Source organism: Pantherophis guttatus, chromosome 2, assembly GCF_059756535.1.
Source record: "Pantherophis guttatus breed Tessera chromosome 2, ASM5975653v1, whole genome shotgun sequence".
In the NCBI taxonomy this organism is placed as follows: domain Eukaryota; kingdom Metazoa; phylum Chordata; class Lepidosauria; order Squamata; family Colubridae; genus Pantherophis; species Pantherophis guttatus.
The window spans coordinates 76,060,914-76,080,924 of record NC_142064.1 but is presented as its reverse complement, the minus strand read 5'-3'; the positions used below and the strand labels follow the sequence as shown (position 1 = coordinate 76,080,924).

Below are 20,011 nucleotides of genomic sequence, written 5' to 3'. Positions count from 1 at the left end.
CTAAATTGTAACCTACTTTGTAACCTTCAACGAGCACCCATGACGTTCCATGCAGGCGCTTGTGAATCCCTTGAGCTGTGTGAGATCACCAGATTGATCAATTAGTCACTGAGTTCTTCATCAGAGCACCATCTGTCTTACTATTTTAATGTTTAATGGTAAAAAGGAAACACCACATCAAATTTGGAGATTTTTTTTTTTTGCCTTGCTTAGAATCATTCCACCAAATCACGTGTTCCACCTGGAACCTGACTTGAAGCTCTTTGAGCAAAATCATCTTTGAATTTGGAAGTTTGCAACTGGAGCATGATGAATCTCTGGTCACCTTGGGAAAAAGCTGAACGGTTTTTTTTTTTTTTTTAAGTAGCCCTAATCTAGCCAAGCCAGATATTCCTTTTAGGTATTTTGTGTCTGAATGATCTATGATAATGTTAATGAGCTTTGTCATTTATTTGGATGTACCATGCTGCCAAGGGCAAGGCCTGTGGTTTTAAACAATTGTGTTTATGTATAACGCATTTATACATTATTTTTCTGCAGTTTCTAGATATTTTGTTTTGCAATTATAAGTCATTAACATATCTTTAAAGATAGTTTTTATTTTGCTCAACATTATGGGTTACTTTTCTTTTTACTCCATACACATTTAACCTCTAGCACGAAATTAAGAATTATAGAATTATGTACAACTGGAAAAGCTGTGTTCTTAAAAAAAAAAGCTCTTAAAAATGCAAATCTATGCAATCCACATGCCAAAAGAGCTGCTCTAGTAAGTGAAACTAATGTGCTGTACTTGCCAGCACAATAATCCAAAAATGGAATTGTTCCCAAAAAGCAAAGCTCTGAATTCCAACTTTTCTCAGTAGTAAACAGGATATTATCAGAACAGCTAATTTTTTTCCCTTACGAGTCAGACAATATTTTTATATAGGAACTGAGAGGCAGCTGTTCAATTCAAATATCTACTTTTGTAAATAAAATTACAAACATTGCTAAGTTTAGTGGTGCTTTCACAGAATATGAACACAGTTTGAAGAGACATGAATTTTATCTTCCCTGGTTGAACCATAAACTCATGCTAGCCATGACCTCTATCAACCATGTCTGATAGTATTCAATATGAGGAACGTATTCCAAAAGTCAGTGTTTCACTTCAAAATAATGTTTGTTGATATTGTGTTGATCGATTAGCCTATTTAACCCCACGGTTATAACTATGATTATCCATAATTCTCCCCAGACTCATGAAGATATCTTGCCGCTTGCGGGGCAAAATTAAAAAAAATTACTTTTACACAAAATATAATACAAGGTGGAGCTTCCAAACTTTTTTAGCTTGTGGAACCTCTTAGTTAAAAAGGGGTGGGTGGGGAGGAATACCAGAATTCATGATCAAGAGGCAAAGTAATGAATCTCCATGAACATAAACACGCACTTCGGAGAGGGTGGGCTTCTGAATATCAGGAAACAAATCCCCCCATTCCCACTGTACAAGTAGTTCTCAACTTACAACCAGTCAAAATTATGCTAGACACCCTCCAAAGGTATTTATGAACCAGTTCTGAAGTTCTGATGATCACATGACTGCATTTTAAACGTTTATCAACTGGCCTGCATTTATGGCTGGTTTTTAGTATCCCACAAGCATGTGAATGTGATTTACGACATTTTTGCCAAAAACTGGCATTTACTTTCACTTTTCAGCAAAAGTGCCCCATCTGGGCATCCTATAGCTTATCTGCCGGGGAAAAAGAAGCCAACATAAGTTTGATCATACACTGGGATCTTTTCAAGTGGAAAATTAGGTTTCCAAATTATGTACTCCATAATAAATAATCAATGTAAGAATTCATTAAGTGGTCCAGACACGAGGACTCGAGTGATTGTTTTAAGCAATGAAATCCATGACTTCTACATCAATGTCTTGTCTGTCTATCTGTCTGTCTGTAGCAATTCTGGTGTCCTGACTGCAGATCTCTGCTCAGGACTTGGGGGAAAATGTAGAGATTTTAAAACAATAAGAGATTGTTGGCCTCAAAAACAATAAAAACAAAACAAATTTCTTGAGCAAAAGGAAATTGAGAGTGATGTTGAGAAAAGTTACTCAGTAACTCTCAGTCTCAGTAATCCTGGGATTAATAACCCCAAATATTTTAGGTAACGTTGGAAAGGTTGTAGATACTTAGCTAGAATGGGACATGTCCAGCCAAAGAAGAGAAAAAGTAGACAGTGGTCATTTCTTAAAGTACTAAGTGTGGAGTTGCAGAAGGAATTGTTGAGCCGATTAATATGATGAGGCAAGACAGTCTCCAAAAATAGTCAATGTGTGAATCTCCTGGAATTCCTAATATATTATTCTACTACAGGATGGGCAGAATACACTTGAGACAAGATAAGAATCCTCAGCCCACCATCTTTCTTTTCAGTGGCATCTGGAAAATTTATAGAGGAATTAGCACCAGCTGACTTAAAAGACCTTATAAATAAAACAGGCCTTGGTAATTCGTGTACAAAAACAAACACTATTCATCCAAATTCAGACTCAAACTAATGGTGGACATCCTATGACTTTAAAAGCATGGTATTTGATACATTTTCTGCTCAGCTCTTTGAGGAAGCTTACTCAAGACCAAATCGTTAATTAGAGGACATGTCAGGGTGGTAGAATCAGATCTGAGTCTGGCAAAAGAACAACAACAGTCCAATATGGCTTTTTGTGATAGACTTGGAAGTATTGTAGCTCCTCTGAAATATTGGAGTTTAAGATAAACATATATGCACAGATACTGTTCTTTAACTTATTGGGAATTATTTTTGGGGCAAAGATAGATTCTACCATCCAAACATTGTATAATATACCGGTATCTGCCTCCATCAGTTCAAAGAATTTGGTATTCTAGAAATTAATGTTTTTAGATATTGTCTAGCATAATGAGGCTAAATTTATTAATAATTAATTGGTATCTGTTAAAAAAGCCTTTTCATTACAAAGAAAATGTAATATTTGCAAAAAGAACAACAAATGTGCTTATAGGGCTTTACTATCCTATTACTATCCTGAATCCTATTTGCTAATAAGCCATATTTTTATTTTATTCTGAAAAAAACTTTAAAAATAAAGCCTTCAAAAGTATGTATGGAACATCTGAAAACAAAAACAAAAAGTAGTTTGGGAAATTATTGTATTTGTGTTAAGTATAAATTAGGTCATTGAGAATGAATCTTAGCCAACCTAAGGACTTAACTTCATAAAGGAATTTTTTAAAAAAATCCCTGGCTTTATGAGGAATGTTAGTAAGTGTGATTTTGTTCTACTGTAAGGGTAAAAGCAACATGTAAAAGCCAGTACATTTTTAAAATTCTTTTCATCCTTCCCTGCTTTTCTTTTTGTTCTGTTTTGAAGATAAAAAGGAACATAGGAAACAGTGAAAATGTTTGAAGGAATGAAGTTCTTACAATTTCTAAAAACAGGAGTCTTAAAGAGGACAAGGTATGAGGGTGAACGTTCATTCCCCAAGCTTGTGGGTTGGTTTCCAAATGTTTCATTACCAAGCTAGGTAACATCTTCAGCGGATAAAGAATATTTATGAGAAAAGTCAATTTTCTGAAATTCAAATGAAGTATCATTGGATGAAGAAGGAATGTGACCATAAGGAAGAATGCAGAAGGGAGAACAGCTCCAAAAAAGAGGATGCATATGATTTTAAGTCTAAAATAAGAAACCTACATTAATGGTCCAAGGTTTGAGTTTAAAGTAATTGCTACTGTTTATGGAGGTGTCAATGGTTTCAAAAGTACAGCTGTTTATGACAGAAGCTTATCAGATTCTTAGGCAATAAAGAAATGTGAAAGAGAGAACCCTGTGGTATGGATGCCAGGATATTGTGTATACTAGCTTTGATTGCCTTGGATGTCACAGACATGGTTTCGCTTTTAGCAGGATTTAACACTAAAACGGTCCCAAGTATTTCCTTACATTTACCATGCAAGTAAAATGTTTCAGGGGGAAAAAAAACCCCTTCAACAATAATCTCCAAAGGTGCTTTTTCAAGAGGCAACTGGACTTTCTGGTTTTCCTTTGAAGATGTTTCGCTTCTCATCAGATGACAACCAGGAAGTCCAGTTGCCTCTTGAAAAAGCACCTTTGGGACAACCATGACCTGGATGACTGAGAATCTCCATAGATATTCTCCAACAATAATTGTCTCAAAGGTGTATATTTTTTTCTTCAAAAGGCAATTGGACCAGGGATGGGTTCTAAATTTTTTTAATAATGGTTCTGTGGGCATGGCTTATTTTATGGGTGTGGCTTGGTGGGGGGTAATGTGACTGGGTGGGCGTGGCCAACTTTTTTTTTTTTTTTTACTTTTCAAAGCATTTTTTCTACAACGTTAAGAGGTTGCAGAAAAAAATGCTTTTAGAAGCCTCTACGATCAGGCAACTCAGCTGGGATTGCCAGAGGCTTTTAAAGGCATTTTTTTTGCTACAACCTCTTCGACTGAAGAGGTTGTAGAAAAAATGCTTTTAAAAGCCTCTGACGATCCCAGCTGAGACGCACGATCATCAGAGGCTTTTTTTTTTTTTTTTTTTACTTTTAAAAGCATTTTTTCGGCCGAAGAGGTTGTAGAAAAAATGCTTTTAAAAGTAATTAAAAAAAATCCTCTGATGAGGTGGGTGGGGTAAGTGAGCTGTGACCGGGCCGGGGACTGGTTCAGGGGTGTGGCCAGCCAATGTTATTACCAGTTCTCCAAACTACTACAAATTTTTACTACCGTTTCTTGCGAACTGGTGCGAACCGGGAGCAACCCACCACTGAATTGGACTGTTTTTTTTCTTTGAGGAAGAACAAACAAAACATTTTGTTTCTTATCCAAGAAACTTCATGAATGATGACGCTTCATGATGAAACTTCTTGGATGAGAAGCAAAATATTTTCTTCTTCTTCCTCAAGGAAAAAACAGTCCAGTTGCCTTTTGAAGAAAAAAACACCCTTGAGACAACTATGACCTGAAGGACTGAGAATCTCCAGACACCCCAGCAACTGTTTTATCTTGCTTTCTTTATATTTCCACCCTAAACATCTGCAGACTCTTCTTATCCTTTAATAGCTGTTAGTGGCTTACTTTAGAGAAAGAAAAAATATAAATGATGATCATGATAGTAATATTGACAGAGTAATTGCATGTAGTTGAGAGGGTTTTCTGATATAGAGAGCTATTGAGAAAAAAAACAATAAAACTTGCTCATGCTTAAACTTCACGATGTTTTTATATATGTTGTTCTTTGTTCTTGTTTTATTTACACACAAACAAAGCACACCAATAAAGCACAGTGGTTCATATTATATTAATTCTGGTTTGTTTGTTTTTTTACATATGTAACAATTTTCTTTCACCTCTTTTTATTAAGCAATGTCATTTTTGTCCAGCCACTTATTTTTATTTAAAATCATTTAGCTATTTCTGTGATGGGCAATTATAACACTACTGTAAATAACTACAATTCATGGTTTTACAATCCCCAAGTTTTGTTGCTTTCTCATATCTTTACACCACACAAAGGGTGCAATAGCAGTGGCTAATTTGCTTAATCTTTATTCTCCAAAAATCCATGCCCAAAAAAGGAGAGCTGTTCTAACCTCAGAGAGATAACAGGTCAAACTAAATGGTCTGATATAAAACAGGGGCTATTGTACAGGTTTTTATTTAAAATAGCAATCAAGATGATCCGTTAGTGAGATGATCAATTGTCAACAGGAATCAAGATGATCTAAAGATTGGAGAGGGTGTATTTATCCAGGGCATTTTTAAACAAAAAGGCAAAAATCTGTTTCACTCCATTGGTAAAATGCTCAATATTTTAAAAATATTTTTGTTTTAGACCTCATCACCTTTTTTAATGAAAGAGATCACTGAAGAAATATGGGATTTTCATTCTTTCCAAGCTCAATGTTACCTGTGCACATAAACCATTAATATTTGTGATTCAGTCATTAGGGTCTCCACTGAGAATCTAGGCATTTGGATCTTGCTCTGCAATTTTTTCTGTGAATTAAAGAGCAAAGAGAGTGCATATTTAGGTATGTTTATCTGCACACGCATACTCAGGTATATGAATGAGTAGGTCTCTGTGATAAAATTGTCTTAAGAATTCTATGTGGAAATAAGTTGAGGAAACACATATGGAGTAATGTTTCCCATATGTTATAGTCAAATCAAAATGTATCATGGCCACCAGCATGGATTAAATGCATGTATGGGCTGATGTTAATTCATAGTGATAGGGGTAGCCTTTTTAAACTTTCAAATAACATGTCAAAATTCTCTCTGACAATACATACCTTAGTTAAATAACGATGATAGAGTCTGGCAATGTCACAATCTTACTGAGAATACATTAGTAATGCACAATCCCTTCAAGGACATCTGGAGTACAAATGAAACCACACAATATACATAAACTAGCTTCCAATATAAGATCTGGCTGACACATTGATAGTTCCTAGACCTACAATCTGGACCTGTTGTTTGATGTAGACCTGATAGTGTTTTTAAAGAAACAGCCACATGAAAACTTTGCAACATCAATTTTTTTTTTAAGTCAGCATATTTTGGAAGATTTAAATTGCAATATAATATAGTTACATTATATACCACTCAGTGGGATGCCTTTGGAGAAGTTCCATACTCTCTAGTTACAAAGGGCAATATTCCAATATAGCTTGGAATAAATGATGTGTGATAGGACTGCTTCTTGTTTTTTTATATTACAGGCTGGGGGGGGGGGTGTCTTTGCCATGTCAGTAATCCAGGGATGGAGTTCCAATTTATTTCTCAGAATCTACATTCTACATGATAACAAAGTGGATGAATGGGAAAAAAAAGGATGGTGGATCCCAAGGTTTGGACAAGAGGCAATATCAATTGACCACCATACTGGAGTTCAAAAAAACTATGAAGTATTGGGGTTCAATCTGAGGATTTAAACAGGTTATGTAAGGTTTCTTTATAACTCTATTTATACTCAAGGTGATTATATCCCCAGAAATGTTGCTATAGTGGCCTGCCTTTTAGATGATTGTTTGGGAAAGGATTTTACTGTTAATACTCTATTCAGAAAAAATGCATTGTGATGCAAATTATCTTTGATGTTTATGACTGGACAGCCCTTTTGGTGAAAACCATTGAAATATGTAATGCCATGTTTGTGTCTTTCTCCATTCCCATTTGCAGCTCTGGAAAAGCCATTACTGTATTGGATGCTTTAGAGATAGAGCTACAAGATTTAGAAAGGGGAACATCTTTTTGTGATTGAAATCAGTTGATAAACCACTCTCCTTTTTCTAGCAATACACGGTTAGCAATATAGACAGCGGCCAGTCATTTATTCCTCACCTGTTGATCACATTAAATCTGATTTTATACCAGATTACAACGATGCAAACCGTGAGCCAGAAAAAAACCAGAAACCCTTGAAACAGATGAAAGCGGAGGCACAACTCAGCCTAATTATATTTTATTATAAGCTGGCTCTACAAAACGATTACACCTGGCAACACAAACACCAAGTGGCCAGCGGTTTGGACACCGTGCCGCACACTCCCTGATCAAAAGAGCCACTAAAGAGAAGGTGCAAAACCGCAGGTTTTATGAGACGGGGTTTAAAAGGTATTTTTGCCCGAGCCGCAGCAATGCCAAACTTTTAGCTATTCCTCGAAAAGCAGGATTTCCAAGCTTCAGTCTTTTCTTCCTCTCTCTCTCTCTCGTCCCGCCCTCCTCCTCCTCTCTTTTCTCTTCCATGCAATTAAAATAAATAAATAAAATAAAATAGAAACTAGGGCAGCTTTAAACTGGGCCGTCTTGCATCGAGGAGTTTGCACGGCACCTCACGGCCCCCTCCTGTTGCTGCTGCTCCTGCGGTTGTCATGGTGCCTCATGGAGCTCGGCTCGGCTGGCGGACGTTGAGCGTCTAGTCGCCGGGGAAGGAAGGAAAGAAGGGAGGAAGGGGGGGGGCTTGGCTTCGAGCCTCCCCGATGCCTGGGCAGGATTAAGTTTCACGGTCGCCTGCGCGCGTGTGTATCCTGCAGCTTTTCTCTCCGGGCCGTTACTTCAGAGCCAAAGAAAGCGTAGGTAGGGGGTGGGTGGGTATAGAAGAGGAGGCAGCAGCAACCCGAGGCTTCACCTCAAAGGCTAAGCAATTGCCCGCTGCCTCCGTCCACACGCCCTGGGGTGCGGGACTCCACAGCTCCATTGGGGGAAAGGGAGGACAGCAGCAGGGCTCCAGGGGAGGGGGGCCGCCACCGTCGCCGCCTCCGCTGCTGCTGCTGCTGCTTCTCGGAATGCAGAAGCGGCGTGGAAGCTCCGCCCGGGGCGAGCCTTCTCATCCGCCCGGCGCTCGCTTTTGTTCCCGCCGGCTGCTGCTGCTGCTGCTGGTGAGGCGCTTTGCCAGCCCTGGTTGTTGCGATTGTTACTCTTGCGGGAGGGGGGGGTGTTTCTTATTTCCAGAAGGGAGGGAGGGAGGGGGGAAGCGCCCTCTCCTTCCCTCCCTTCTGAAAAACTGGGGAATATTTGGGGGGGGGCTTCCCAACCTTTCCCAGCCTTTCCCAGCATATTAGCAGATAGACCGCTCCGCTTTAGGTTTAAGGGAGTAGCGCCCGGGGGCAGCGGAAGAGAGGGCCGGCCGAGGCTTTTCTCTGGGGAGGGGGCGTCGTAACGCTGGGGGAAGGCAGCCCCCCTCCCCTCACCGTGCCCTCGGTGGAGGCGGGTCCGGAGGAGGCCAGCGTAGTAGCTTTGCTGGCGCGGCCAAGGGAAGGTTTTAGGCCGCCTGTTGCTTCTTCTGGGGAAGCTGGCTGGGCTGGCCGAGTTCCAGCCATTGGGTCTCCTCTACGTTTGTGTGCATATGTGTTGGAGTGTGTGTGCGTTTGCAAGAGGGGAGGGGGGGTCTTCACCGAACTGCGGGAGGATCCGAGGAGATGCTGTTTGGTTTGGCTTCGGTGCCTGTCTCGGGAAGAAAGTGGATGTCAACAAAAGGGCTACTTCCTCTGCTTGAGTTGGATTCATTGTATTCGGGGTGGGTGGGTGGGTGAAGGAATTTCTGTATTAGTATTGTATGACTACCCCCTCCCCTCCCCAACTTCTTCCCTCTAGCTTGGCCGTTTATATATGATCCCCCCACACCCACTCGTGTCCTGCAACTTTAATCCTTCCGAAACCCTGGTGTGGCATAGAGTCTTGGGTAGTGCTTTAGTATGAGTGTGTATGTGTTGTGTGTAGATGGTGGATCAGCCGGCCTCTTGTTTTAAGCACGTCACAAAGTGAAAAAGAAGTTGTATGGCTGAGGAAAGGGAGGGAGAGCTGTCCTGGGTTGCATGCGCACTTCAGTGGGTTGGAGTCAATTATGCAGATTAAAAACAGCATCCTCCTTTAGGCGGGGAGCTTTTCATAGTTTCTTTTCTGTAAAATAGCTGGGAAAAAGGGAATAAATCGAGAACTGCATCTTTGAACTTCAGTGCATTAAAAATGGAGGAAAAGCAGTACAGTAAAGACTTTATTTAGTACAGAAGCTTGAGTCTGTTGATCCTCCTCCTATGTTTATCATCACTAGAAATAGTGATAAAATGCATTTCACTCTTTTTTCCTCCCAACGAGTAAGCTGTAGGGGGAGTTGGGTTTTTCTGCAATAACTCAGAATAGATAATCAAGAAACTGATAATTACTTCAGATGTAATCACAGTAGAATAAGAAGAGTGGGCATTTATGGATGCAATTGTAGAGTGATAAACATTAGGCAGGTCTGCATCTGCACTCCATATTAATTCAAAATAGCAAACATTCTGGGATCTCATTACTGGAAAACATACTTCATTAGTAATTGTTTGAATTATTAATTGAAAAGGTGGGGAAACTGAAGTCTTCATAGTAGGACTACACTGAATTATAAGACATTATGAATTGTTAAATAATTTTGATCATGCACTCTTTATTTTCTTGGCAAGCCCCTTAACTTTTTAATTTCAAACTCTGGGCTAAAAATATTCTCCATCATTTAACTATTTTTTGGATAGTTCCACAATCCATTGACTTGGATGCATTGATTTAGAAATATTTGTTAAATTCAACAGAAAATAATCTAGGCAAAGCTATATTTCAGTATGTCAGTATATTTTTTTGTCTATAGTAAGTACAGAAAGAAGAGGTAAAACTTGTTTGTATGCAGTAGTTGAATTTTGATGTTATGCAATGTATAATCAGTGAAATTATAGAATAAGCATATTTTAATGCTGTGCTATGGAGATCACTAGAACATGAAAACATTTCTTAGAAATAGGGTGCCACTTGTTTTAAGACATGGATTTAGAAAAAATTGAGTATATCAGATAATTTGGGAACTTTTAAAATAAATAATATAGAGCCTTTAAATATTTATATAAAATAGATTTATGCTTCAAATTAAGTATATGCATTTTTTCATGTATGAATGCATTTTATAATGGCATAATAAAATAACATATTAAGCATATGCATAATGCAAACATATTGCATTAAAGCAGCATGACTTTTAAGAGACATACTTCATTAACATTTACATAAAACAAACAGACTTTCAGACTTGGCTATAAAGCTCTCTTGTATTTTCTTTACAAGGTAGAACCCATTTAAAAAATTCATAATCAAATTCAGTGCACTCACTAAAATAAATGTCAGGCATATTAATGGACGTTAGTATATATTTGTTCTTTTTTGCAAATGGCAAAACTACGCAGTGAAATTACAGGCATGATGATGGATAATCCAATAAATTAAACTACAGAATTTAGCTCATTGGGATCTTGCTGTTTATGCTGGTTCACTGTAGTGGCATATTTTGTGTTACTACACAGGCTTTCGCCATCTTGTTTGCTCTTCCAGTAAGATCACAGATTGGGTATAAAAGGTCCAGGCAAAACACAAAAAGAAGTTTAACTCAGAAGTAAATTAAATTATAAGCAGGTATTTTCAGATAATTTGTCAATATTGATATAAATAGGGACACTTTGATTACATGGTGGCTTTCTATAGGCTTTCCTGCATTTGCAAAAGCTATTGTATCCAGTTTGTGTTCTTTGTTATCCATTGGGTGTAAAAGTAATTCTTGTATTTTGCAGATTAGTTGCACCCTTTTAAAGGAGGATAGGAGGCAGGAGAGATTTGTATGTTGCCTTGATGGTTTTTAGCATGTTAGAAGAAAGTATAAAAATTAAAAATTTGAGTGATAAAAATATGGACCTTTACAAAGGCTGCTTAAAATGGCTTGCTACAGAAGGTTAGTGAACATCTATCATATCTTGTGTTTTCAGATGGAGAATGGTTGTATTTGGAAAGCGGATAGAATGACATTAAGAGAGCCAATATAATATTTATAGCGATGGTACCTTTTTCTAACACAAAGATTGTCTTAAAATTAATCCAACTTTGAAATGACACTACATGCTTACCACTACATTTCTCATTAGTATGCTATATTGCATTTTGCTAAATTCCTTTTGTTGCTATTTTCTTTTTAACAGTCAAATCATTGTCCTAAAATTGCACTGAGTTAACGCTTGTGTCCCAAATCAGACCCAGAACGTTCAACAGTGTGTATCTGCTTCAGACTCGCACCAAAAGCAGGGCTAGAAAAGTTATTGACATTGTTTCTTTTCCCAGTTCCGATCCAGTTTTCACTGGGGTGTATACATGCCTGTTGCTCCATCAAGGACTCCCTTGATGTCAAGGATTGTTAAGTTGCTAGCCACAAGTGTGTTAGGGATCAATGCCATACTTCCATGGCTAGATAGCCTGGGCAACAGAGAAGATGGAAGTTGGCACTTGGTGTCCCTGATCCAATCCACTGTACTTGCTGAAGGATGAACACTCTTCCGTCTCTTCAGTTGGCTCCACCAAATTCTTCTTCTTAAAAAGCCGCCTAGCCTCCCACTCCTCAGAAATCCCTGGCCACTGTAGTGATAAGAACAAAATGACAACAACACCTGGAAAACAGCATTCTGGAATTCTACAACTTTATCAAAGTGTAGGAAGAAGGAAACCGTTCCCCCTTTTTCCTCCAGACTTTTACCATGGAGATTGAGGCCCAGGCTGCCATCAGAAAGGGAAGAGAGGCAAATAATCGAATGGAGAAAAACCCAATTACCACCCCATATCACACCTGATTCAGACACCTCCCTTCAGGACCAAAGAGATAAGGAAGAAGGTGAATGGTCCATAGACAAGACAAAACATAAAATAGCTAATGCTCTAATTTATTAGTTCAAAAAAAAAGACTTCTCACAATTTTGTAAGAAAGTCTGTAAGATCTAATTGAGAATAGGAGAGAACAAAAGGCATGTCCCTAATCTAAAATGTTACATAGCAAGGCCTGTAGATAATCAAGCTACATCTTCCATTTCCTCAGTTGTAGCTGAACCCTGACTCAAAACTTATCTCACTTATCTCACTCTGGAAGAGGCAAAGTTTCCAAAACAAATCACATCAGTCTCAGCTTCAGTTTGGGGAAGAATGCCTTCCAATAACATCCAGAGCAAATATGCAGACAACAACAGCAATCGTTACAACTTCCGTGTATGCAAGAGGCTAATGGAACTCATCCATATGTGAACTGTCATAATGATGCATGTTCCCTAAACACAGTCTCATAGGGCTAAATCATAAAATCCACCAGCCTATATCAATATTGCTCCGCCTCATTCTTCATTCATTCATTCATAAGGCAACAAAACATCCTGAAGGCTTAAATCATCTTTTGACTGTACAAGTGATTGGATAAATCCCAACAAGACATTCTTGGGCTGATATTCCATATTCTTCATTGTTTCTAAGAAGAGCAGAGAATGGTATAACATCCTGGATCTGAAGTGAACGACATCAAATAGTTTGGATGGAAGCTCTGAAATCCATCATAAAGTCGTTCCCCCCCCCTCAAATGATCCAGCCTCACAGGTTACACAAGAATTCAAACACCAGGAGCCTACTATAGAATACTAGCAGTTCACCATCTGTTCATGGTTCTTCCATTTGACTTGTGTTCAATTCCCAGTGAATTCACAAAGATGATGGTGATTGCAGTAGCCCACTTAGATCCAGGGGAATATATTTAACTAGGCGACTTGCTCATTCTATTCTGTTGATCAAATAGGGAGAGACATCTGAAATCAACTGGGCTTCCCAAGGATACTGGCACTTAATCTATAGAAATATAGATCATTCAAGCAGTGCATAACTTAAAGCATCTAAATGTTATTATATGCACTGAAAGAAGGCTATCCAGCAGCTGTTTGTTTCTGCTTTTCAAGTTAGATGCTCCATCCTTATGACTCTTATCAGTCTCCAGTATCGGATGATGATATAGACTCGGTGAAATTCCACACCCCTCCTCTCTTCTGATGCTTTTTCCCTTCCAGAACAAAGATTCAAAGATCCTGGAGAAGCTTGCAAATTCATTGAAGAGCTCCCTCAGATAGTGCATCTTGAAAGCCTTATTCAAGGGTAGGGATGTGATCCTCTTGCTAGATCCAAGTCACAATTTATGCGGTGGACATGCTCAAAGTCCATTTTTAAAATAATGTAGCCTTGGGTCTAGAACAGTGGTACCCAACCTTTTGAGCACCAGGGAGTGGTTCCATGGAGAGAGGTTTTCTCCGCATGGTTTTACGTGCTACCTGCATCCCGTGGATGCAGTGAAAACCTGTTTTGTTTTAAGAAGTGGTATTTGCCTTGGCTGTGTATTAATCATGTTTTGTTATATTGTTTCTGTATTGCATTTAATGTTTGACTTAATAGTTTTTTTAATTTATAGTTTTTTTGCCCAGAGTTGCAAGTTGTGAGTGGAACAGCTGTATTAATTCTTTAAACAAATAAATAATTTAAAAAAACAATTTTGTGTTATCACTTGTATGTATATATGTTTTCTCTAGATTGCAAATGCAAAACAAATAATGATTTTTAAAAAAACTTCAAATTTTTATTCATATATTTTCATTGAATTACAAACACAGTATTTTTAGCTGAAGTAGAATGAACATGTTTTAAATCAAATAATAACATATAATTGTGCTCATACCTACTTATGTTCACATAAGCCATGAAAACGCAAATTTAATAGACCCAGAATTGAATCAGCCAGAAGCTGAAGTCTCAAAACTTTTTATGAAAACAATACAGTGCAAATGTAATTATCTGATGGTGAAAGAGATACATTGATGGAGCCAGATGTATTTCCTGAGGCAGCAAGTTGGATAAAAAAGAGCACAAATAATTAAGACTTGTGTGCTGGCCTTACATATCTTGGCTCTGTAAATTATGGATGATGGCCTCAGTAGCTAAGTAGAGAAACACCTGTTTTAATGTGATAGTTCCCATGGTAGTCACGGCTGAGGTCATAATAAGACCTCAGCTAAGGACTTGCAGTTTGCTTAGATCAGTGATGGCCAACCTTTTTGGCACCGAGTGTCCAAACCGGAACGTGTGTGCGCACTGCAGCCCCGGAAACTCGAAGACCATCTGGCCGGTGCACATGTGCATACCGACCACCTGTTATTTGGGTTTCCGGGGCTCTGGCACACACGAAGATCAGCTGGCTAGGGCGCATGCGCGCGCTGGAAACCAGAAGAGCAGCTGGCGATGGCATGTGTGCCCATAGAGAGGGCTCTGTGTGCCACCTCTGGCACGTGTGCCATAGGTTCGCCATCATGGGCTTAGTAAGCAATAACCAATGAAGAGGATACAAAACAAATATTAAATATTTTATGTTTTCTGGTATCTCACAAACTATTGCTGTTTATTTGGAGCATGTAACATAATTACTCTGCGAGCTACATTGGCTTCCAGTGTGGTTCTGGGTATAATTTAAGGTGCTGGTTGTTACCTTTAAAATGCTTAATGGCTTGGGACTGAGTTACTCCCTGATTGTCTTACCCCATCTTATCCAACTTGGCAGGAGGGGCATGCTTTGGGTACCATTGGCTAAAAAAATGCCAACTGTCAGGGCTAAGAAACAGAGCCTTTCCTACCTTGCTGCCTTGGCACCTGCCCTTTGAAATATCGTCCCTCCTGAGATTAAATTGGTCCCATCCTTGCTGACCTTCCATCAGGCTTTGAAAAGTTGGTTTTGTCCCTGACTCCTGGCTGTGTAGTTAATTGGTTGAATGATGCTTGGCTGCTCTACGTTTTCATGTTCTGCATTTCATTGTAAGCTGCCTAGAGTCACATATGTGAGACAGGCAGCTATATAAAATACATACTTACATGCATACATATATACATTATCTCAGTGATTGCCAGAACCTTCTTTTTTTAGTAGGAACAGATTAGAAACTTGTTTTCCCAGCGTTTTCTAGCTGTCGTAAAATTAGCACTCTGCGTGCAAGAACTTCCCTTCATGAGGAGAAGCTGCTCTTTTGTGATATCCAATGAACATCTTAGCCTGGATATCAGTGTTAGCTTTAGCAAGCCTTGAAAGTCACTAACATCTCTGAGGTAAAGCTTATTATGGAACTGGCTATCTTTGGCATTGCATGTTGGTTAATCTGACGCTATGAGCTTATAGTTTCTGAGGTATTTATCTAAAAAGGATTTATGAAATGGGACTGTTGATGAATGCATGAAACTTCATTGGAGATTATATCTGCAGAGAAGTCTTATAGCTGGTAGACGAGATTAGTGGTGCATGTTACCTTTTTGATGAAATGATGAATGTGTAGTAAAATAGTTAAAATAGTATGTGGTAGATAACAGACCTTTAAAATCCAGGGGATTAGACAGCTGAAGGCTGACAGCTGTTCTGGGCTAAGAGCCTCTTGGTACGAAAACATGTTTTATCTTGATGATAACATTTTAACATTTAGTTTGCTTCTCATAGGTGTATCATAGTTTCAGATATTAATGAGATTTATGTTTTCTTTGGATCACTAATATTTTTATGAAAAATACAACCACTAATATTTTTTTAAAATCTTGCACAGGGACTGAGATTCAGGAAAAGTAACTACATAGCTTTCCACTTCTGTTTTCTTAACATCTTTCTTTCTCTACACCTCTTTTCCTCATAGAGGAATTCAGAAACTGCATTTACATTAATACCAGATACTATTTCATATAACATGATTAAACAGGAGCCATTGTTAAAAGCTTTCTGTGCTAAAATAGCAATGATATTGCTATGACCGAAGAAAGTACATACGTTGGGTTTTATGTGGCTCACTGTATTGTGATGAAGTTTTTACTTATTACAATGTATTTCTATCAGAATTAAAATTGACTTGTAATTGCAATGGATTCCTTTCAGTCTTGGATACTTTTTTTAGGGTGACCAATAAAATTGAGATTATTTTTATAATATTTATTTAAAATGGTTCATCTCCTTTCTCCCAATTCTTTTTTAGGAAGACCTTATATTAATTAACATCTGGTGAAGTGGGAATTAAGCAAAAGCCATGTTGGAAACAATTGGTAAGATATAGTAATAAAGTTTATTTAGAAATAGTAAATATAACCTACTTAGAATTAAGTATATACTAAATAACTCAGTTTCATTCTCATGTTGAAGAATCATGTTAATTTAACTATTGATCTTTCTAACATAAGAAAAGATAAATGGAGTATTCCACAATAAATAAATCATTGAGAGGAGGTCCAAAGGAGGAAAAGCAGAGAGTATGCATAGGGTCCACAGCAAATCACTGTGACACAAAATAATGTATTTGTGTCCTGAATGTAAATCATGTTATTAATGTGATGCCATTATCATCAATGATTCATCATTTGCTCCCTCTTAAATCCTCACTTGTGTGTCATGATAGCATATCAGAAATTATTTATTTAACCATGTAAACAATTCTATATGGGTTTGGGCACTGATCCATGCATGTATGGACACCCACAGCAGCTTGGGTGTGGGTTGCACTCGCAGTAATTTAATTAATTGCATAAATTAAAATGATAAAAGCAGCATTGCAATATAAACTACATCCCTTTTACATTGGAATACAAAATTGTGCGTGTACAAAAAAAAAAAAAAAAAGCAGGACTTGTTTTGTGATGCTCCAGTACTGCTTTCATTATTCTCCAGATGTTGCTGCTATATGCATATTCAAGAGGGAGCAGATCTCTTCCCTCTTGCCCAGTATTGGCTCTAATGTTCTCCTGATGGAAAATATCAACCCAAATCCTCCTAGATGGATGCTGGCATGCAAAAGAATTGAATTGAGTTGGGTTACAAATAAAAGAAGCATAAGACCCCGTGTTTAAGAATTAAGGCTGCCTTCCTTTCAAATTTTGTTTGGTTTTCATTATAATTTAAAACAGTCATGTAAGCAGTAATTTAATGTGTTGTCTGGGCTTTGTGCAATGATCACAATTTATGGAATTTATGTCTGAAACATTTTTCAACATCTCTGAGCATCTTGGGAGTTTGGGTCATGATTTTTATATTTCTACCACATAATGTAATAAATGTGGTGAAGATAGCATGTCACGGTGAATGTTTTTCCCCCCCAGATATTCACCGAGCCCTCCAGGCAGTAGAACGCCTGCAAGCAAAATTACGAGAACGTGGTGATTCAGCAAATGAGGAGAAATTAAGTTTATTAAAATCAGTACTGCAGAGTCCTTTATTCAATCAAATCCTAAACCTACAAGCTTCTCTTCCACAGTCACGAGATCAGGTAGGACAGGATCATCAGGAGGGACAAAAGAAAATGCTGATAAATCTTCCTCAGATGTTTTCATATGATAACTCTGAATAATTAAAAAATGTTATGTTGAATATTTAAACAAAATGTTACATTTGGTAGCGAAATTCATTGAGCTTCAGTAAATTCAGCATGGTTAGCATTTTTTAAAGAACAGATGGGTATTTTACAATATAAATGTTGCTAATGTTAATATGCATTCATAATGTACAGTGATTAAAAATAATGCTTCTACTAAAATGAGGATAACCTTATTAATTAATCAGGCTGTCTTGCTAAACACAAGATGTTTTTGAAAAGATAAAAATAATATTCTTAAAATACATCAGAAGAAGTTAGCCTTGTTGGAAGTAATACTGCTGATTAAACTTGCATAGGATTGAATTCTTAACCTTAATTCAGACATTTGGCTTGATAGAATGTATGAATTAGCAAAAACATAGCTTGTGGTTGGTTGACAATCTAATATAAGAAAAGATAATTTGAAGTTGGCTATTAGTAGATTTTACCGTTGTTCCATTTTTGAAGTTCCCTGTGTGAATTTCGGAATGTATGCTGAGTAGAGCATACATTAAATAACCAATTACATCTACATCATAGTTTTCTGACCCTATGCCTGGATTATGTTCTAAGACATGATTATTCCACTCATGGATGGCATATAGTCTTGCTAGACGAAAATGGTGATGGCAAATAATAACATTCCTTGCTTTGTTCTGCCTTTGTTTTTCCTCCCTTTAGTTTCCTCTGTAGTGATCAGGCAAATGTTTGTCCCCTTGCATATAAAGAGATAAGATAACCACATCATGGCAAAGACTGGCTATGTTTGCATGATATGATACGTATGGTTAATTTAAACATGGCTTTCTCAATTGCCCAAATTTTATGGGATTGCATGACATACAGAAATGTAAAGTAACCAGATGGGCTGATTCACATGGCACACCAATGTATAGAAACAAACTGCAGAGAGCTATGGTCTTGTATCATTAATTGTTCCCTGGGGTCCTTGGTGTTCTCTGAGCTTGGTTGTTTTCTTGAAGACATTTCATTATCTAACTAGGTAACAACACCAATACTAAAAGGGAGTGGGGTTTGCTCTCTATATACTTGTTCTATTTCCTTCTTTTCTTAGTATGACAATAGGAAACTTTTGCTTTTTATTTTTGAGTGCAAATTATGATTAATATGGTTCATATAAATTCATGTTTTATGAGTTTGGTTTGCACATCAATAAGCCAATTTTTAAAATCATGGTTTGTTGAAGAAGGGACATGCTTTGCATATTAATCAAACCCAAAAATAGTCTTGCTCAATCAGGGCAAGGCTGTTCTTTAGTCCAGTATTTTGTTTCTCATAGTGGCCAACTCCAGAACAGGTGATTGAGATAGGACCCTTCCTTACCTGAATTTCCCTGCAGGTGGCATTAACAGTCATGCTGCCCTTGATACGGAGGTAACACCGAGTCTTCAAGACTAGAGATATGTTCTCTATAAATGCATCTAATCTCCTTTTAATGCTACTCAAGTTTGTGGCCATGACAACTTGTAATAATGAATTCCACATGTTAATTATATAGTGGTTTTTGAGTGAGTTAACACTTCATGCAAAGCCAAAACCAAACCTCTTATGCCTTAGTGATTTGTGTAAACTAGGACCAAACATGACACGTTGAAGATAGTGGTGCTTATTGTGAGCCACAAATTCAGATCATGTGGCAAACTTTAATTAAAAGGAGAAGTATTCCAAATTTCTCCACTTGGCTACATGCCGCAAAGACAGGGAAGAGGCTTAAGAAGGAAAATTTGCTGCAGGTTGTGTGTACTGCAGTTAACAGTGATTTTATAAATATCTGTAAATATATTCAATATCTTTCAATGGAATTGTTCCAAAAACATTATGCAACGAATTAAAAGAGGAAAAGTGCTGAACTTTTTCTTTAAATTGGAGCTTGAAGCATTCTTTGTGGGCATATGAGCATTCCTGAGAGCAGGAATCTGACCCTAGCAATGATTACCAAAGCAGGTTTTATAACAGAAAGGAGATTTATTTATAGGAAATACAATATATGGATAGGCAGTCTAGCACCTAACTAACTGAATCCTCCAGAGAGGAATCAAAGGAGCTTTTGGTCTCTGTCTGTCCTCCAGGGAAGCAAAGATAGAAAGGTGTGAGCTCAGATTAGCTAGTTCAAAAAAAATAGAGGGGAGAGAGATAGATAAAGAGGGCACACGTTAAATAACCAACTCTTCATACTCTACTGATTCCTATCATAGGTGATAAAGTACC

At 37.8% G+C, this 20,011-nt stretch overlaps 1 protein-coding gene across 17 annotated transcripts in view; it reads left to right on the top strand.

Moving 5' to 3' along the window:
* Nucleotides 1-7,828: 7,828 nt before the first annotated feature.
* MPDZ (multiple PDZ domain crumbs cell polarity complex component) overlaps nt 7,829-20,011 on the top strand; it is a 105,177-nt gene continuing 92,994 nt past the window's right edge. For 11 of the 17 annotated variants that reach the window (XM_087886259.1, XM_087886254.1, XM_087886258.1 and 8 more), the window contains exons 1-3: nt 7,829-8,431; nt 16,415-16,481; nt 17,529-17,695. In XM_087886259.1, coding sequence (XP_087742385.1) covers nt 16,466-16,481; nt 17,529-17,695 — 183 coding nt within the window. In that variant the 5' untranslated portion in view covers nt 7,829-8,431; nt 16,415-16,465. The remainder of the gene's footprint in view (nt 8,432-16,414; nt 16,482-17,528; nt 17,696-20,011) is intronic. The other 6 variants (XM_087886255.1, XM_060690461.2, XM_060690464.2 and 3 more) reach the window with 2 other exon arrangements.